The sequence below is a fragment of the Parasteatoda tepidariorum genome, chromosome 6, assembly GCF_982258835.1.
Source record: "Parasteatoda tepidariorum strain Cologne lab strain chromosome 6, Ptep-v5.0, whole genome shotgun sequence".
In the NCBI taxonomy this organism is placed as follows: domain Eukaryota; kingdom Metazoa; phylum Arthropoda; class Arachnida; order Araneae; family Theridiidae; genus Parasteatoda; species Parasteatoda tepidariorum.
Genome location: NC_141760.1, coordinates 48,418,304 through 48,440,569, shown reverse-complemented (window position 1 = coordinate 48,440,569; position 22,266 = coordinate 48,418,304). Strand labels below are relative to the sequence as shown.

Genomic DNA, 22,266 nt, shown 5'->3' with positions numbered 1-22,266 from the left:
ATAAATTGCAATCTGAGAAAAAAAATATGATGAAGTAGTACTAAATCGTTTAGAAGAAAGATAAAAAATCGCTGTACAAAAACTTGTTTTAACACTTTTGAAGCCAATGATGCTCAATTAATTTTGAGAATAGGTACTATAACTGAATTTAAAAAATAAGCTATGAAGTAAATAGCAAAACTAATGGCGAAATGGTGCCAATTTGTCAAGAAAAAAAGTAAAAAATCGCCATACTATTATTGAAACCTATAATATCTAGTTAATTTGGTAATAGATACTAATTAAAATAAATTTTTAAGATATGTACTAAAAAAATGGGAAAGCAGTTCTTATTCGTTTAGGTAAAAATTAAAAAATTGCCTTGCTATAATAGCCGCCAATGATGCTTAATTAGTTTTGGTAATAGGCACTACTTGAAATAAAACTTGAACAGTACTGATAAGAAAAATTGATAGAGAAATAGTACTAACTCGCTCACGAGGAACGTAAAAAATTCTCATACTATTATCCACGTCAATGGTATTTATTTAATTTTGGTAATAGGAAATTTTTGTATTACGGTAATTAGTTCAAATTTAATCAATACCAAATGTACTACTGTAGGTAAAACTAGTATATTTGGTATCGCTTAAAATTTCTTGATTTTTGAAAAGATACTGAGTGCAGAATTATTTTGAAGTTCGCTGGAATGAACTACTAAAAATGTGGTTTGCTTAATCTAATAATGTTAAGCACATTCGTCAAGGACAAAAAATACTAAGTAAATAAAGGGAATTATTTTTGCTTAGTTAATTGTATTGGTATATGTCTTTCAGTTTTGTTCTTGATTTCTAAGTGCTGTTCCGTACTAATTTATTGATAGTGTAATTTTTTTCATGCCGTACGGAGAACAATAAAAATAATTATAAGAATGAAAAAATTCCAAGAAATTGTGTCATCATAGTTTTTCGAATTGAAATTAAAAAGCGGTTAAAATGACTTCCTTGGGCAATCTAGTATTCAAAATGAATAAACCTATTGTGAAATTCATTAAGAAACGTATCGTAAGACTAATAGACACAGATAGTATGAGTGCACATTATTTGACTCATATTTCAGATTGAAAACTATATTTCAAAATTATTTCTAGTAGCATAGTTCCTTAGAAGAAGTTATTGCAATAAATTATTGAGCAAAACAGTAATAAATGTTCCATTTCAACATCAAGAATATTTTTCTATCTTTCAATTTATTCCCAATTTCAATTAAAAAGTTTTTTATGCATACTTAAATGATAAAAATAACAGCATTTTATGGCAACATTTTAAGCTTATAGTTATCTAGTTTTGTGAATGTGACTTAAAAATAATGCGTTTAATGTCCGTTAATTGTTGCAACCGTAAATGTTTGCAAAAATTTAAACATGTAATAACTGTTATCTGCTTAAAATCTTGGAATAGCTCCCTTTCTAGATTAAAAAAATCACTCGTATGGATATAAAATATTTATAGGAGACCGTCAAAAGTGACGTCAGAAAGTTTTGACGGTATTTCACTGTCTACTATTTATACTTAGTATTCTATTTATAAAATGGTTTTGATCATTTAACTAGGTTGATTGTGACATTTTTACAGAAAACATATTCATGTGAATAATTTTAAAATTGAAAATTTTTTTTAAAGAATTCTATTTCAATTTGATTAGTAATAAAGCAAAGTGACCGTTTTCGTTTTTTCTAAAAATTTGCTTAGGAGTTTCGCCTAAAATGATTCAAATTTGAATATTTTACGACTTTCTTTTTTCATATGCACATGTAATTCGCATGTAAGAAAAATTATCAAGTATTAAATATTAGCCACGAAGCACTATCAGCAAAATTTAAAAGTTTAGAAATGAAATTTTATTTAAAGCATTATAAAATGTTGAAGACAGTAAAATATAGTCAGAAATTACATAAAATAAATAAAAATGTTTCAGAATTATTTTATCGCAGCATATTTTTCTATGAGGTTCAAATCAAGCTAGCTTCCAAATCTACGTTTCTTTAAAAAAAAAAAGCATCATACTATAAAGAAATAATATTTTATTAAAAAATTAAAAATCAATAGCATTACACTGAGTCAAATATAAATGAAATCAAAGTTTTAAATATAATTTTGCTTAAATTTTCAGCAAAAAGCACTCGTTTCATGAAACAATTTAAAGTATATTTTAAAAAGTTGGGTATGAACCTATTTGAGATATTATTATAATACTCAACATCTTGGAGATTATCAACTTTTTTTCGAATTTTTTTCAGGAGTTTGCCAATTTTCAATTTGAAAGTTTTTTCTAATCAATGATAAATGCCATTTACTCTCTATTAAAAAAAACGCTCTAAACAATCACAAGAAAATCCCCATGTTTATTGTAGTTTTTAAGTTGATGTCTTTGAACAAAGCTTGGAGTTGATATTAAATGTTGTGATATAGCTCCTCAGTGCATACTATTTAACCAATACCAACTACTTTGTCGGCGTGGTTCGGACGAACTTCCTTTCCCATCATCATCTTTTTTACCAGCTGGTTTTTCTTTCGATTTATCATCTTCTTCCTCAGATTTCTTGCCGAAAATACCACCAAACAAATGCTTTTTTTGCTCTGGTTTTTCTTTCTCCTCTTTTTCATCATCTTTGTCCGCCTCTTTCTCAGTCTTGCCGAAAATACCTCCTAAAATCGATACCGGTTTTGATTCTTTTTTCTCTTCTTCAAGCTCTTCCTCGAGTCTCACCTGTTTTGCTCTTTTAAGAGCTTCTTTTGCCACTTGGAGCGAAGCCCTGGTTTCCTCTCTGGTCAAGTACTGAACTTGAATTCCGCTGTCCCTAGTCTTAGGTCTCCAAAAAAATTCTTCAGTCTGAGCCGGACTTTCTCGTTTAGTAACCATCACTGGTCTTTCCAAGTCTATTCCTGATTGTTTCATGGCAGTTGCAATTAGTTGCGGGTCACTTCCTTTCGTCCAAGATTCCAGAAATATTGGAAACCACCTATGTTTCCTTATCTTCTTGGGAAGTTTTGAAATAGAGACGAACTTTTCACCGTGAGGGAAGAACCAAAAGCATTGAAGTGCAAAAACGATAAGGTAAATTACAGGCATGTAGAGGACAAAATAGGAGAGGCTGTTAGTGCTTTTTGTCAATGCATATGCCAGAATAGGAGGAATGATCTAAAAGTGAAGCAAATAATGTTTTTTTATTATAAATATTTTGTTATTTTTTTAATTTAAAGAGGGCATATTTTTTACTCGTATACATTGAAACTAACCTGAACTGAATATACTAAAACGAACCAAACTGAAAAAATAATCGTAATACATTGAAACTAACTTTTAAAAAACTAACTCTTAAAAACTAAGTTTTCTAAAATATTAAGTTTTATTATAAATGAAAATAATAGGACACAGAACCTTATAGCAAAAATGCTTTGATAAAATTTAATCTCATTTTAAATATGATGCATCTTTGTAGAGCAGAGTGTAGTATCTTGTGTAATTTGTCAAATTTTAATTTCTGTCTTTGACAATTATAGTCACATTTACAATCTAAAGGCAACCTTTAAATACACATACGTTGCTTTTAATTATGTAAATATTTTTACCAAAATAAATAAATTTGAAATAGAATTTTATCGCTCACTTAAAGTAGGAATCGTAAATTGTCCCCGGGTACCAGAAAACTGTTCCAATTAACAACATCTGTTGTAAATTGGAACAGTTTTATTTTAATCAATTTTAGTCACCCAACATGTATTCATTTTTAAGGCACTTAAAGAGAAAAATGCATAGTGCATGTGTTTAGGACAAAGAATAAAAGTTCCTTGTTTAAACCTAAACTATAAAGTTGTCGATGTGAGAAATGGTATAAAAATTAACTTGTATAGTACATAACTTTTTATCTATTCCTTACAACAAAAATAGTGGATATTAATACAACATTTAATGGAAGTCATGTTCCCTTTTTGATAATGCAGATATTAACTTTTGAAGTTGGTTGAAGGAGATCAAAAACTAAAAGTAGCAAATCTGAAACTTTATGAAACTTTAGATGAATTAAGGAATATAATTTTGATAAACAATTAAAAAAAAATACTAATTGAACTAACAAACACAGAAAATTTTATTTCGCAGGAAAAGGTTACTTCCTCCAAATACGTATTTAGTAAAGTTTCAAATATATTATAGCATTTCAAACTAAAATATACGATGAAAATATAATATTTTCTGCATTTAAAAGCTTGAAGCAGAGCTGAACATAATTCTTGTAGCAAGAGTTATGGAATTTATTGAAACTTATGCATATGTTGTACCTCAGAAAATAACCTAAAGTGCACAACATTCTTCACTATCCCAAGAGGGAATTTTTACATAATTTAAATAAATCATAATTTTGGTAATTTAAGTTTGTCGGGGATATATTACGGGTTTAAAAGTTGAATAGGTAACTGTCAGAAATAAACTTAAACTTGCAAATCAAACTGAGCGATTCGAAGTAAAAAACAATCAATTAATGTTAACTTCATCTATTTAGTTTGTTTGTTTAGAAACACAAAATTTAGCAGTCGAATTTTTTAAGAAGTGTGCGGTATGGAACGAGAATTTTTATTCGATAATTTGTCACTAAGGACATAAAGCTATTCAAAAGTAGTCCACACTTTTTAAGAACTTTAAAAATAACATGAATATACATACTTTTAAAATTTCATTATTATTTGTTATTTATTATTATTTGAAAACAATATGCTTTAATTTTGCATATTGCAGAATTACGATGTACTTCTAGAAATCAAAGTTGTCCCTTTTTCTTGTTATTTCATAAGGCTGGCAAAAAAAATTGATTGCCTATTGACATCAACTGACAAAATGGTGTTTGGTTCCAGCGAACAGTGTCTAAGGACAAACGGTTTTAAACAAATGATATAAAGATGTTCTTGAAAATTCAGAATTGGCCATCAATATAGGATTTTCCAAGACCAAGGCAGGCAACCACCTCAGTCCCCAATAAATCCCTTGTTTCTGTTGATGAAAACTTCATAAGATTTATGACTCGTAACATCTATGGTGCACTCGATCTGAGTAAGGAAACGGTACATTACCCTCTGTGTCACGCATCGAGTTAGCAGGACTTGATGTTCATTTTAAATGCTGTTACGCGAACTGATTACCCTGTTTGTTCACTTCTTTTACCTTCTTTTTAACCAGGATTTTACCTTATTTCTGAAGCTATCACGCGTGTACACTTTTCATTTATGGTACCCTAATACTCTAAAGTTTAGATTTAGCCTATGGTCTAACTACAAAACTACATTCAAACCACACTGAAACCTCTCGGAAGCGACCACTCTCTGTTCAACAGTAAAATGGTCACTAGTAGAAGTAGCTCGTTCATAGGTTATTTCCATTCACTTTTTATCGAAGGTACATGAATTTATGCAAGCGATTTTAATTCATAAGTGTCATTTTCTTGATGCGAAAATGCCAATTTCGTTGACGTCATAAAACCGGATGGATGAATAAAATTTATCGTTAATAAATATGACCCCTACTGATATAATTATGTTTAAAAACAAATTTGCCAATTATGAATGATCGAATTATTTAAAATAAATAAACAATTATATTTTTTGTTTTAGCTTGCATTTAATTTTATATTATAAAAATTAGTTTGCTTCAAAAAATAAGAGTTTTTCTGATGCTTAGTTTTTTTTACATAATTTTTTTTTCTATTTTAATTTTCAACTCTAAAAATGAATCATTGATATCATTGTCTTTAGTACACTCTGACTGCAACATAAGGTTGTTGATCTCTTTCAGAGGTTGTCAAAAAGAGCTCTTTAAATAAGAGCCACTCAAAAATAATTTGAATACACTTGAATCCACTTATTTGTTTTGATAATATTTTTTGTTTTGATATTTTTTCGTGTTTCCTTATTTGACTTTTTTCCTCATTTGGTTCGGAGGTTGGAACGGTCGCTGGTAGAGGTTTCGATAAAGGCTCTTTTAAAGATTTTCTTTAACACAAAGTCGATGGAAAATTGAGTCTATGTCAAAGTCTACGCATATGAATTCCGCGGCTCCCAAACGTGGTCATAAATAAAGGAGGTCACTACACAGAGGTGGTCTTTCCTGGAGATTTCACTGTACGAAACTTCAATCGTGTATTTTTATAACAGATTTTCAATTAAAATTTATTACCATTTCAGCTAAGCAATGGGCCATCAGTAGGGCAGATATGATCTTATATGTGGTCACTATATATCGATCCATCCAAAGTATCGACCAACCAAGTAAGGCTGCTGCTCCAAGACCAAGTAATACATTTCCCACTATCAACATATCATTGTTCGATTTAGATAGCGTTATCAATACTACACCAGATATGATCTCCAAGATAAGACAAGCAATTATCATGAAGAAAGGGTGAAATCTATGAAGATTAGGAAGAAAGTTAATTTGTTTCTGTATGCGTGTTTTAAATGTAAACAGCTGAAACTTAAATTTATACTTTGAACGAAGTCCCTTGTGGAATGTAGTCACGTATTATTATGTGAATAAATGAAACTTAAAAAATTTAAATTATTCTAAAATGAAATACATCTGAAACAATATTACTTATTTTGGCAACCTTTCGTTTTATCTTGAAGCAGGGGTCTGTTTAGGAGAAATTTGGATCCGTTAACGGACGCTTCACGAAATATTTTAACCCAAAAACGGACCCTTCACAAAATAATTTATCTTTTAATCGGACCCTTCACAAATTTGTTTATCTTCATTATTGTTTTGTTAATCGAATAAACCCTTCCCAGGAAGGGGGGGGGAGACAGATATAAACGAACTAAGTTTGGTCTTCGGCAGACGCTTCTTCCTTTATTCGTCCGAAATGAATATTATGCTGTCAGCAGTATAGGCTAAATACCAAATATTTGTATGTTGCATGTCTAATTTAGTAGCAGCAATTGCTGTTCATTTTTTAAAATTTAAATTTTACAGTGTGAGCGTAATCTTGTATGTCTTTACAATTTCAAAACTCCTTGAAAAAGATTTTTGCAATGACAGGACCCTATTTGCACAAATTCACAAAAGCAGGACCCTGATTGAAAGAATGCGCCGTAACGTTTATTTTATATTCACAAATTACGAGCATTTTTTTCTACAATTTTACGAAAACGGACCTTTCACAAAATGTCTGGACAGACCCCTTTGAAGTATTTTATCTACTACGGTAAAGCATTCAACTCATCTCTGTTTCTGTGGGCATCCTAACTGGTTTTGATAATTTCAATCTCTCCACTCTTGTGTCAACGTGTTTTGTTTTTATAAAAAATTTTTCATTAAATACTAATTTGAGATCTGAGGTTTAAAAACTTTCCTTACGTCAGTTTTGACAAGGAAATTACGAGACACAAGATTGCTATACTTTGTAAACTTACTGCATCAGTTTGATGCCAAGTTGAACTATCATATCATGTAACCAGAAAAAAGTACTAATGTAACAAATTGAGTCTCGGTGACTCAGGGAATAGAGCGTTTATCTCCCAATGAAGTGACCTAGGTGTGAATCTCTGCATTGGCTGGTCGATACAAATTCTGCTCTTGGCTCAAACCAACCTCAGTTCTGACATAAATTATCCTAAGTGATCATGGGTTAGAATTTCTTTGCCGTCGCCTAACGGGGAAGTTTTTTGTTTTTATCCTCTCTATACTCAGTTTTATGATGTATCAGATAATTTAGATATTACTTTAACTCTTCCATATCCTTAGAATTATGTTCAAAAATTGCATTAACAACTTGTAAAACCTTAACTTATGGCGGAAAGGCTTAGCGCCAGGTCCGAGCGATTCAACATTTCTGCATGGATCTCCATGTGAAAATAGCTTCCTAATTTATCCGATACAGCATTCTCTATTCTATACAGGGATTTTTAGAATTCAGAAATTGTGCGATTTGGGAGAGGAATCATTTAGACAGACCTCTTTTATAGCAATAAAGTTTTGTCGAATAAAAAAAAATTTTTTTCACTTGACAAATAAAAATATTTAAATGCTTTATTTTTTAGTCAAATTTTAAATGTGAAATAAACGCATTGCAATTAGAAAATATTAATGTGTTATCCCGATAATTTCCACCAGATTAAAAATTCATATTTCTTACATTTTTAGAAGAAATTTTAAGCAAAATTTTTGGACTTAAGAGTAAGATTGTAGGACGTAAAAGTAAGATAGTTATAGTTTCCTTAAGTAATATGATTTTTAATAACTAACTAAGCTATTTAACTAAGCTAGTTAAATTTTAAATTTGGGCGGTAAAAACAAATGTATGGCAATCGAAAAGTGAAAGATATATCGTTTTAGATTTCTCGTTCTTGCCTCAACCTCGCCCTAGAGTAGGTTTGTAAAGTGACAACTACTTACATTCTTGAGGCAAATACAGCGAAAAAACCTCCAACAGCAAAAAATCCCCAAAAGAATGAAGCAAGATCGAGAGAAGTTTTTGTGCTAATATTATATTCCTCAATAGCGAATGTAGTAAACATGTGTACGTAACCAAGGCTTATAGTTCCACAAAGAAATGCTAAGAGTGAAGATGTTAACACAGCAAACATTGTAAATTCTTTTGATGGAACCTAAAAATAAACAAATGAAGAGAAAACTTTATTTGTCTGTTGGAAAAATGAGAAAGACATTAAAAAAGAAACGAAAGCGCTTAATGAGTTTAGTTTAACAACAAAATTAAGAAAACTTATTTATAATAACATAAGTCACTAGAGCACTATAATTAATTCATTTTATTTATTTTTTAAAAAAATTAACAAATACAATAAATATAATAATATAAAAACATAATAATATAATAAATATAATGATAAAATTAATATAATAAATAAAATAAAGTTTGGAAGCATTAACATTCTGACTAGCGTAGTTTTAAAAGTTAGCTAAAGGAAACCACAACATCAATTTGTCTATATGTTTTGGATATGGGACGAATTTTTTCGAACAATAATTATAAAAAGAATAGCAATTTTTTTACAAATGTGACAAAATAAAAATTTCGCTCTAACAGATGCAATGGGTTGAAACTTTTATCTCAAATCGTAGATTAGTAAAATCCTTTCTTTTATTGCATGCGTAGAAAATATTTAAATTATATGGCTTCCTCATACGCTTTATTTTATTTTAAAATGGAGTAATTTTATTGTTTTAAAAATAAAACCGATTTTCGGAAAAAGATTTCGTAGGGAGTTGAATAACTGCAAGTGACGTAGTGTGGATATCTTAATCATGATTGGTTGTTAAAACGTGGCATTTGCTTACGTTATCAACTGTTCTTTCCATTCTTTTTTACTGTAAGCCAAGCCCGTCAAGTATCATTTCTCTTAAATGACACATTCTATATTCTTACACAAAGATTCTTTCACAAAAATTTTAATTCTTTCACTATATATTTCTTGAAAGGCATGAAGCCATGTAGAACATAAACAAGCTAATTATGTATTGAAGTTGCCAGGTACACAAAACAAAAATATATCATAGTTACAATAAAATACAAAAGCATATAATAAATCTAAGTTAAGTAAAAGACGTAGACAACAAGGAATTATATTTCAACAAGTTTGATGTGCAATACGGCACTAATTAACTTCACATTAATTAGCAATCTAACTTATGTGAAGCTCAACTTTAACACTCCATTTTGCTTATAACTATCAGCTGGTGCTGAAATCATGAGTCACATACTTAGGTATCCATGATATTCTTCCCGAATTACCCAATGATTCCCGAATCAGGAAGTGCAAGTACCCAATTATTGAAATAATGATATTATACTCTTGAAACTGATTTCTGCTATATGATTTTAAATTATTAATTATGTGGGAAACAAGAAAACTTTAAAATTTTTTGAGTAAGAAATAATTTTTTGATGAATAATTAAAAAAAAATATGTTTCTGAAAATGAAATTTTATGTCTAGCCTTCAACTATGCGCCAGGAAATAAAAACTTTTGGTAACTCGATATTAAGCTATAACTTGCTAAAAATAATTGCGTAATAATTATACATAAATGTAAATGATGTTTATTAATGAATAAATAAATTTACGAGTCATTGAATATTAAACATACCATAGGAACATGAATCAAATCAAAGAAGCATTTAAATAAATATAAGCCCAATGATAATAACTTACAAACTATTAACATGCTTATATCTTGCAGAGAAGTATGATCCTGTCTAAAAAATCTTAACACTTTTTTTTTTAATTGAAGTTATAAAAAATTTTTGAGATGCCAAGAAGATAAAAAAAAACTTGATATTCCCAATTGAGTTGCATTAATCTCGTCAAGCTTTTTTAATATTTATTTTCTTGCCATCAAAAAAAAAATAATAATAAAAAATTATGTGAATGTTGAAATTTGCCACTTGTTCAGTACAAGAATAAAACAGCGTTGGGCAAAAATTTTTCATTTTACGAATGGTAACTGTGTTATAATCATTCAGAAATGTTGATATTGCTTGTATGTTTATTTTTAAGAGAAATGATTACACATGACATGAGTCTATAACAACTGGTAATAACTAAAAAACAATACAGGGCTTGCAAAAAAAGAAGTCTTACGCTTTGAGTTTACCCTGACATTGTCAATTATTTACTCCCTCAGCATTGTACTAGGAATTATAACTTGTGATTATTTTGTTTTATTATTATTCTATTATATTCTATGATTATCTATGATTATTTTGTGTTAAAATTAGCATAAATGTAGATTGAAAATCATTAATATTACTTTTATGTCAGCTTCTAATTGAAATGGTTTCAAAGGCATCTGATTACACGGGCAAAAAAGTGATATCAACCAAAATAGTGCAATACAACATATGATGAGACAAAGAACTATGTAACTGTACATCAGATGAGGAAATATAGGTTTCCCTATATCTTCAGGTTTTAAATAGAGTGTTATGTTTGCTGTAGCATTCGCCGCGCTTATGTCTTGAACAAACGCACGCTGCAATACTATTCCCAACAGACCTCCAATTCCATTTAAGAAGTGGAGTGCCATGAAATAGGGATTGCTTTTCCTTCCCCACATATGCAGAACAAAGGTATTAAAACCTGCAATTATAAAATAACAATTAAAAATTTCTCTAAAAAAATACATTTTAAAGTATACAGCAATCAACAAATAAAATAATTTCAATCTTAAACTTTTGTAATAGTGTTATCTGCTTTTTTTATTTTACTTATAATTGCATTATAAAAATTGGATCTATAATTATACTGGTGAAAGTTATTGAAGGAAAAAAGGTTTTGTTTTTTCTATAAAAACTAAAAAAGCAAATAAAACCATAACTCGCCAAAATATCATACGATATAAGACCAATAATGGGAAAACAAATATGGAAGCAATTGTACCACAAATAAGGAAACTGGTTACTTGTCCAGCACAGCAGCTGAATGACACACTGTCAATCAGCTGTTGCTGCTGCTGTCTGACTGACAGTGTTCTGTGAGTAACACACTGTTAGTTAAAACATGTCTTATTGAAAGTATGATCACAACTGCACAGCTCTCGCATTGGCGTTTCATACTGTTTACGAGAGTCATTTTCAATTCCCCCAAACCAAATTTAATCCCTGTGTGGAACACACTCTTGCACCAAGGCACCCTTGAGCTCATCTATGGATGTTGGAGTTTGTCTTCAAGCTACAGTTGAGCGTCCAAGAGCGTCCCATCCGTGTTCGATAGGATTAAGGGGAGGGGACATTGCAAGACACTCCAATAATTGAATATCCTTCGATTGGAAGTATGTGTCCACCAACTGAGCCCTGTGTGAACAGATGTTGTCGTCCATAAAGATGAAATTCGGTCCATATTTTCAACGGAAAAGTCTCACATAGGGTACAAAGATCTAGTCCCTGTACCTAATGGAGTGCCCCATCGAACATTTGAAAGTCGGTATGCTCGTTTGCCATAATTCTTGCCCAGACTATAAAATCACCTCAACCATAGTGGCTCTTTTTGACAGTGTTTAAGTGCCAATATCGATTCCTGGGATCTCTCCAGATGAGAACAAATCTCGAATCGCTGTCCACACTGAACAGCAACTCATCACTGAAGAGATCCTGTCCATAATCATTCTCGGTCCAAGACAAATGTTCTCAGCATCATGCTATACGATGTCTTTTGTTTTTCACTGTATAAGGTATGCAGACTACAGAGAACCTGGCATACAGGTCACTGCATGATGCCATTTCTGTTTATACAAGTTGTGAGACTGTTGTGTAGCTGCAGCGAACCTACCCGTTTTCGTTAGATTTCTCAAATAACGGTTTTGATCCGGTGTTGTCGCCCTTTTGTGATCTTAACCAGGTCGGTGGACCAACGTTGCTGCCTCTGAATTGTTTCCAGAGAGTGGATGCCCCCCCCCCTTCATTTCTCAAATATCCAAGGTACCTATAACAGGTAGCTAGTGATAGGCCCAATTTAAGTCTTTCAACTTTCTGCTATCTACTGACATCGTCTAGATGATTGGCCATACTAAAACGATGGGTAAACAAAGATATTTAAAAAAACAAAGATATTTAAGAGACAAATTCATTTAAATTCAATACATTTTGTCAAGCTAAATTACATAGACTTTCAGTAAAGTCAATATGTTTCAGCAAGTAAAATAAGAAACTCTTTTTTTTTTAAATTTCCGAAACGCATTTATGAATCTATTACATAAAAGTTGCGCTACTTTCTTTTATTTGCTTGTAAACCCTTAATATACATATATCCTATAATAAATTCCTAACCGAACTAAACCGACTCTATTATTAGTATGTTTCAGTCACAATTATCTTTACTTTTCAAAATTCTAAATGAAAATCTGCGCCATAAAAAAAATCGTTCCTATCATTGAAATAACGCTGGGGTTTCTTTAATGTGACATACCGTAAATAACCAAGAACTGATGAGAAAGTCAAAGATGAAAGTTACCCCTAATAAAAGCAAACGGAAGTTTTAATTTTTAACTTATTTTTAGTTTCTTCGCTAAAGTTTACATCAGTTTGACATTTCTTTTCAAAGATAAAGAGAATTCTTAATTTTCTCTTCATTAAAATTTTAAAATACAGGAAGAAAAAAATCATACTATTTAATTACCTTATTTACCTCAGGAGTATTATTTATGCAAAAGAATTTTTCATTCCATCAATTGATAGTTCAAATACCATTTCGCCTTTTCTAAATCTCGCCTTATCTTTGAATTTTTGTAATTTTAGTTTCATTGTCACTGTTTTCCTTATCGTAACAAATTTTACACTATTTTGCTAAGAGCTTTTCTTACCAAATTAAACTTATGAAAAAAAAAATTTGTGTATTTACTGTTACACATTTATGTGTAAACCAACTGAGAATTTTACCTCATCGTGAGGAAAAAGAGAATAATATTAGTGTCAATTTTACAGTATTTAGCTTCTTGAATTTGTGGTGCGCGCAAAATCGTATTATTGAATGTAAATTGAGCCACTGAAAAACAAGAAGCACACTCTCTGACTTAAAATTAGCTGTTACTGGCAAGCTGGTTTGCTAATATTGCAAGTCGCATATGTAATAACCTTATTTCTTAATTCATTTTTCAAATTATTGACCATTTTTGCGATTAGCGTTCTTAGAGAAAATACTGAGATTTTTTAAGAACAGAGAGGTAAAAAAGAATGATTGGGGAATTGGGATAATGATACGTTATAAAAATGGCCACCAGAAAAGAAAACCAGACAAAACTAGGCAATTTCAGTTTTTTCATTAAGAACAATATGCAAAAAATTAACATAATTTCACTGAAAATACATTGATTTCTTAATATATCTATCTATCTTTTTAAGAAAATAAAGTACCTGTTTCCAATATGCTTATACTTATTCCTGCACCAAAAAAGGCAGCAGTAAGGGCCACGATACCGTGACAAAATGGCACTGCAAAAGCAGTAGCTGCACAGATAATTTCTACTATAAATATTATCAACCGGTTTAGTAAATTATTTTCAGTATTGTCAAACACCGCTCCGCCTGTAATAAAAATGCACCATTGTAGAATAATTATAAAATATACATGCCATGCTAAGAGAAAAAAGTACGGTGAGATGAAATAATTTAAAAGATTAGTATACTTAGTGCACCTTTCATTAATCATTTTTATTAAACAATGAAAATAATACTATTTTGCTATATTATATTTATGAATTATGGGTCGAATTATTTGATCATTTATGTCTGTTTGTAGCAACAATGTAATAGCCTTGAAGGTATGTTTTACAGAGTAAATATTAGACAAGCAAATTGAAGATACTCTATCTTCGCTTCGGACATTCCAGTATAAGCATCGTGGTTCTTATTTGTTCTTATGGAAATGTGATTATATTCGAAATAATTTCTCTGGGAAGTATGTTGCAAAGAGAAAGGTACATTAACTAAATGCGTGAAACTTTAAAAAAAAAAATGATAAAATATCCTGCTCAAAAAAATTTTTTTTAGCGCACGGCTTTAACGAAACTAACACATACTTCTTCTGATAAATGAGGCAAACAAAACAAAACATCCATAGTATTAAATACAGCAGAAGACGAAAAAAAAGAGTTTCATATGCAAATCAACGTTAATGACGTCTGAAACCAAAAAAAGAATATAAGTGTAGAAATCTTGATTTCGCAGAAGCTGCTGTCTTTCGTTATCTCAGAGGTCGAATTTAACCTTTCGTATTTTGTTTTGAGGATGAGTTACTTGAAAATGTCGCGAGAACGTGATCAACTAGAATCCGTAGCTTGACGCATTATCGGTAGACTGATATGATTATCAGTCTACCGATAATTTGCGTTAGCCTGGAGACTAACGCAAAGAAGTGCATCGGACGTTGTTGGAGTGGCAAGAAGTGTCATAGTAAGTAAGACTCAGAAATCGATTTCGAGAAACAGGGGATGTTTGAAGCTGTCCAGGACAGGGTCGTTCACGTGCTACCGTAGCAAATAATGACCGATATATCCAGTTAACAGCTTGTCGAGTTAAAACAGCTAATACCCGTTTTGGACGGCCTGTTTTTCAAGGCGTTAAAACAAATCGAAAGTAATAACCTGAAAAACCTACGATGAGTTTTAACCCATAACGCTACTTATACGGTAAACTATAAATACAAGGAAGTTCTTTCTTTTCTTTTTTTCTAAACCTAAATGTAAGCAAATTTTGAAAAAACACTCCTACTTAAAAAAAAAAAAAACTTTTTTTTTGTCTGGTCAACAGTAGATTTCTGTACTATTTTATGCAATTTGTTTCAGTCTTGAAGTTAAGCCATAGAATATAAAGCACTAGATAGAATATAAAACACTAACTAGGATAGAATATAAAACACTATTTTATGATCACTTCGTGCAACCTGGTGTAGGCAAAAGGTGATTTTGAAGTAACGTAATTTGCACTAATTAATTTTGGAAAAATATTTTTATAGACAAAAGTGTATGCATATAATATGTCATTCACCATTACAAAAAATATGTATGTCAAAAAATGCAACAAAATGTTTCGTTAGTTCTTAAAAATGGCATCGGGAAATTATGCTTCCTGACGGTGTTCAAGGGAAAGTGGGGTTATACCAAGTAGCTAAGATTCAAAGGCCTGTTGGAGCTAAATTGTTTAACCTAGAAACTGTCTGAAGATATATATATTCATTATTTAGTTGTGTACAATATATCCTTCTTGAAAAGTCATTGATGTACTACCTTTTTCAATCATGATTTTTTCTTGAAAATGCCAAATATCCGGTGGGGTAAAACCGGATACATATGTGAACTCTATTAAAAATTTCGATGTGCAAGAATTTCAGTTAAAAAATATCAGACATTTCTATTTTATATGACATTTTAAGAAAATCATGCATATAATTTACATGGGATGTAGTCAAAACTGTACTCAAGGAGGGTACAGAAAGGAACTGCTGATAGCTCGATTCATAATTCATTACAAAAAAATTTGTGCTAAATAATTAGTTTTCTATTTCAAAAAAACTGCAGAAAATTACTTTATGTCTATATAAACAATAAGATTCATTATAAAGGGTCTTCAAAAATTCAACAAAATATGAAAATATGGTTTTTATGCTTTAAGGAAAGGGTCCGCTATAAATTTTGACCCGGGGCTTCCGTCGATGCATAGCAGCTTCAGTGGGCCCAGCATAGACACACATCAAGGGGATACTCAGTCTGTCCCTGAGAGCAGAGGATATCAAAATGAAACAGAACAGTGCTACTTTTGGAACAAACCCCTATTGTGTGTTAGGGAATGAATCATTATTGAACGTATAATAAGCTAGACTAAAAATAATTCTCATAACTCAAGAGACTAATAAACAAGAATTGCTTAAAACCTAGAGAGCATTAAGGAGTTGACATAGTAAAAAAAAACTTATCTATAGAGACACCGTGAATTAGTCAACAACAACATGCCAATATGGTAGGTCCTTGTTTTTGACTAGTCAAATGCAATTTATAGTTAGTCGCCTGGAATTCAGAACTAGTTTCTACACAGTCAAAGTACCTGATTTTGACCCACTACCCCGTCTTAACCCCCTCTTCCGTATATTCTAATAGCCTGATATGGAAATTCTGGAATTCTCACTGTGGCATGCCTCGGTTAAAGACATTTAGTTTCAACTCAAACATTACAAATTTCTCGTTTCTTTGCGCCACCCTTTATTTTAAGAACAACTTATTCGAAATGAAAACGCATAAATATATTGCAAAATCTTTCTTACCAACAACGTAACCAGAAATGTAACCAAGGGAACGGGCTGAAAAAATGAGCATTAGACCCTCCATTTTTACACCTGCTAAACGTTTCAGGATATAGAGAGTAGGACCAGGAATTGCTTTGAAAAAACCCTAAAAAAAGAAAAATATTGTTATAGTAAAAATATTAAATATTCAATGATTATTTAGAAAACTAAATTCATTATTGAAATTTCGAATTTTGGAACTGGTTAGGCACTGTTTTTGCTTCATCAAATACTCATTTTTTCTTAAATTAACTCTTTGTAATTGGTTCGAAATTACACACTTACGAAACTGAATGTAAAGAGACATAAATCCAGTCGAACGCTCGAGCACCGATATTAAAATATCGATTTTATTACTATTATTTTGTTTAAAAAACTGCATTCTTTTTAAGTAAAGTACTAAAAAAATGTTATTATTTTTATCACATTAATAACTCGTTTTGGTTAGTTTAGAATGGAATCTTGGAATTGATATTTCGATCACTTTTCGAACAGCTAGAGACCTTTGATTTAACCTGTAGATCTGTACCTGATGATTTTTTTCCATAATAGAATTTATTGCCAGTTAAATTTCAAATAGTTTCCAAGTAGCTTGAATGCTCAAATTTAAACAGAAAAACTGTTATTGGTGATAAAATAGTTTCAATTGCTTTTTAATCTCAGCAAACCGAATATTTAGTCATTTTTGTCAAATTGGATAAAATGATAAAAAAAAGTTAAAAGTAAATAAAAAAAAGCAATGTTATTCTACTGAATATGGTGTATCCCACGTTTATTATTAGGTGCGGCAACGTTTTAGATGTGTCAAAAATAAATATATATTTTGACCTTTTTTAAATGTTTAAAAATTCTTCTATTTTATTAACTTTTTGAATTATTCACATAAACTATTTACTATAGCATTATTTTAAACAAATTAAACAAGGATTTAATTATTTATATTTTGTTATTCTAAGACGTTAGTTTTATTTATTTATTTATTTAATCAATGAAATAAAAGAGTTTCGGAGGAAAATTGTATTGCAAAAACTTATTTTTACTTCATCATTACATTACAATCAATATAATTATTTGTATTTACAATTCATTTGTAAGTTAAAAAAATATAAGAGAAATGAAAAATAATCGACAGACGCACTTAAAATTACTTAATTCTTAGATATCCTTAAGATATCTCAAATCCTAAAGAGATTTAATATTTCAAACTTTGTTTTTACAAGGTACCGCAGAATTTTAGTCCATTGCACCCGGAACTAAGAAAAGCATAAAATGAAAATTTTGGTTTTATACGTATTAGTGAAGCTATAAAAAAATTACCAGACAAAGATAAGAAGATGTAATCAGCACAGTCAGTAGCACTCGCCTCCCTTTCTGTTCTTCTTCAATCGATCGACGAGAACTGATTGAACTTATAACAGATACGCCTAACAAAATAAAATGAAGTTATAGGATACATTCCTTCAAAGATGGGAAATAAAAATTATTTAAATTACACTTATTTGCTGGTGTTCTTATTTACAGTTAGCAAGAAGAAAAAAAAAAACAATTATATAAATCAGGATAACTTTTGTCCAACTAATTAAAAGTTCGCTTCAAAAATTGAATTTCTGTAATTGCCTGTCCTAATCTTAAGAAATACAACCACTTCCTTGACTAAACTATTTGGAATACAAAATAAAAATCCTAAAAAAAAAATTTTAAACGTGAACATTTTTTTAGTCGTATGCCTGCTTAAGGCAGTGGGGGTGTGATTGTTCCTGTTTTTCAGTGGCGCCATCTATGGTTAGGAATTTGACTTCTGCCACGCCATTCACAGAACCACAACCCGTTTATAGGGCGGGTCACATTCACACACGAAGGAGAAAGGACATAGAGCACACAAAGAGAGAAAGAAACATCCGTGCCTTGTCCAGGATTCGAACCCAGGACCTTTCGGATGCAAGGACAGTTCCCTGCCCCCAATACAGGCCGGTCGGTAAACGTGAACATAAACTTATTAATAAAAGTTTCATTTGCTTCATTTAAGTGTAAAAAAATTAAAACTTGTTTTGAACTCTCGATCACGGCTCTCATTCTCAAGAGCACCGTGATCGTTTCATTCAAACATGCGTATGAAGAAATGAAAACAGGTTGAAAGAAAGAGAACAGCTGCAGCTACTAACAGAAATAAAATAATGGAAAGAACAATAATGGAGAAAGTTTCAGTGGAGATGAAAAAATAATAACATGGAATACGAAAACTAAAGCGAGACAAAAAATATGAATGACGCCAAGGAGGGTGCTTTTCTATGTGGAATGTCAGAGAGAGACTGATGAGGGCATTCGTATTAATGAAGAAAGACTGAAGTGTGTCTGGTTTGGGAACAATTTTGGCGCCATTTAAGTTAACTGTATTCCTAAGGTCCCAAAAGTGTGCAACAATAGAGGATTTACCGAACTTTGTTGGACATGCCTCTCGCGTACTTTTTCTCTAAATTTTAGAGTTTTGTCTAATTAAATCCTCTAGGTATTGATAAACGCTGAGGTATTTACTACTCCTTGCCAGTGAAACTTAGGCACCATTGGTCAAACCAGACGTGCTCAAAAATCTAAATATTAATAAAACAAGACTGATATGTCCGTCATTCAGAGTCTGATAAATACTTTATTGTCGCTAATTTAAGGGGCATTTGGCATAGATTTAACATATTAATGTGAGCTTTTTGAAAAAAAGATGAAACATTTTACTCTTATCGCCAAATGTAAAGATTTCTGCCAAAAGTAACGTAGTTATCATCCATTTTAAGTGGCATTAAAAAATAGCAACAAATCGCTGTCGCAATCACATCTAGATATTGGACTAAACTTGATAAAAAAGAATATATGGCATACTGATCCGAATTTAATATAGCAATTTTGTAAAATATTCACTTTTTAAAAATATGGCGTTCGGTTGGGGAAAATATTTTGAAAATTGGGTAAAATGTTCACACTGTAATTTTGTAAAGTTTATATTAATAGTCAGTGAAATGTATTTATTTATGCGTAATAAACGTTAATATTAAAAAAATAAATATAATTCTTTTGGCAACAAAAAATATAATTTGTTTTATTTTGAAAATATTCTGCTGAAGAATATAAAACTAACTGAAGCTTATTGTATTTTGTTTCATATGAATTATGTGCGAAATAATTTATGCAGTTCTACATCATGTCTTCCGTAAAATATTTCAATATACACTGAAAAATTATATAAAACAAATAAATAAAAATAGGTAATAATGAGAAAAAATATATTTATTGTCATACGAATTTCATTTCTCCAACAAATGTAAATTAATTACTTTGGAAAAGCCCAAATATCAAACAAATTGATTTTGCAAAAGGCAAGTTACGTTATTCAATAAAAGTGAAATAAATTTAAACCTACTTTCTCTGTCCAGGGGGACAGATTTTTCTTTTTTCATCTCGATAACTCTAGTAAAAAGCCAATTGTCTGTTTTTACATAATATTCTTCAGTAAATGTTTTCCTCAACAGTCAAGTGATTCAAATTTTTTTAAAAGTTTACAAACAGTCGAATATTAATATAAATGGTAATTAAAAAGTTACAGTTACTGATACTTTAGTTTGTATATTACCTAATGAACTGAAAACTTAAAAACGAACTTGCAAAGTAATATAATAAAAGTGATTTTTTAAATTATTAAAACTAATTTAAAGACGAACAGTTCCTAAATATATAGAAGAAATAAAAAATGAATAGTGTTGCTTAAGCCAACCAAACTAGGTTTTATCTGGTGCAAATTTTTCTTGTTCATTTTTTTCTTCCCTCTGCTAACCGAAAAGTGAACTTTTCGGATAGCAGAGCGCAAATCTCACCAATTAATTTTCTTTCTTTCTTTTGGAGATGTTTTTAGGCTATGCTTTCGCCAGTCAAATGGCCCAAACAAAATGGCTGTCTCACAAAGCAAAGCCTATTATTCTATTTTTAATGAGTGAGCCTTGATGGCTCAGGGGATCGAGCATTCGCATTCCAATGAGGTGACCAGGGTTGGAAACCCAGCAAATGCTTTTAGATACGTATTCCGCATTCGGTTTGCACCAACCACAGTGCTGACGTAAAATATCCTCACAGGGGTAGATGAATCATGAGTTAATGTCCCCTTGCCATCAGGAAAACCATAGGAGGTTTCGTGGCCTTCCTCTCCATGTACGCAAATGCGGGTTAGTTCAATCAAAAAGTCCTTAACGAAGGCAAATTTCTCCCAATACTTGATTCAAGAGTTTTCTTGTACTGGTTTGGGTTCAAAATTACAAGGCTGCGGAGTTGAACAATTGTAGTCGTAAACCCGAAAAATTGGGTCGGCTGTTCAACAATGGTCATAATTATTTTTAATGAATCATAATCGTTGATTTTGTTTTTATTTTATTTTGACGAAAGATCTGAACTATTTAGCGAATTCTTGTTTGCTCTCGGATAACCAAAAAGTAACTCTAATAATTTATACTAGAAAGTGTTTTGAGTTAAATTGTCTAAGAAAGGCAAAAGGAGTACTGATCAAACTTTTGAAACTGTTATTATTAACAAATTATAAGTTTGCTGATTTAACACAATTCTTAGTTATAAAAAATGTTTGATTCTTTTATAAGATATTGTATGCTAATGCGTACCGTATTTTCTGTAAAATAATTTACTTATTATATGTCAGTTAGTAGATGGCAAAGTGTAGAGTTTTGTGGTTGCCATGGTGATAGTTTTGGAATATAAATAGTTTTTCGAACGAGTGTAACATCTTTTTCTTGGAATGGCAATGCTGTGTTTTTGTTGCTGAGTTAATAAATCTTCCAAATTTATTAAACGTAATAATATTAGAGTTTTCTTAATTATTTGACTCGAAGTTCTTTGCAGATTTATTTGAGGTCATTTTTAATTTTTAGTTTTTGACAATTTATGCTGAAAAGTGTTTTATTGTGTTGATTGTCGAAAAAGGTAAAAGGATTGTCAATCAAACTTTTGAAGCTGTTGGTATTAACAAATGTTAAGTTTGTTGATTAAAACAATTCTTAGGGATAAGAAATATTAGATTCTGTGTTTTAATAGTGAATTAAGAACTAAACTGTCCTTGGGTGTAGAGCTTACTAGGTTTTCGGCAAATTAGATCATTCAATAGTATTTAAAATACATTAATGCCAAAAATAAACAAATTAAATGTTTATAATCCGCACTCATTTTTTCGTTAATTTTGTAAACATTCAGTTACTGATTTTTTTAAACAAAATTTTCTAATATGATAAAATATAGCGCATTAAAAAAGAAAAAAAATGATCGGCAATTTTTAAAAAAAAATCTTACGGACTAATTGATTTAATTTCAATATTAAGTCAATTTTTTTATTGATTCAAAGATTTGTATTAAACTGAAGAGTATATTATTGAAGTTAAGTGAGTATTTTCTTATACTAGCTAATAC

General features: G+C 30.6%; 2 protein-coding genes across 2 annotated transcripts in view; one reads left to right on the top strand and one right to left on the bottom strand.

Annotated features, from left to right (window-relative positions):
* Nucleotides 1–22,266, top strand: part of LOC107445120 (potassium/sodium hyperpolarization-activated cyclic nucleotide-gated channel 2-like) — a 622,718-nt gene that overhangs the window by 310,425 nt on the left and 290,027 nt on the right. The window lies entirely within an intron of this gene.
* LOC107446236 (sodium-dependent glucose transporter 1A) lies at nucleotides 2,048–20,419 on the bottom strand. The gene is made up of 8 exons (XM_016060832.4): nucleotides 20,225–20,419; nucleotides 18,133–18,239; nucleotides 16,795–16,921; nucleotides 13,893–14,063; nucleotides 10,796–11,124; nucleotides 8,422–8,633; nucleotides 6,205–6,436; nucleotides 2,048–3,180 (listed from the first exon to the last, which is right to left on the bottom strand). Exons 1-8 carry the CDS (start codon nucleotides 20,259–20,261, stop codon nucleotides 2,455–2,457), a joined length of 1,941 nt encoding a protein of 646 aa, XP_015916318.1. The 5' UTR covers nucleotides 20,262–20,419; the 3' UTR covers nucleotides 2,048–2,454.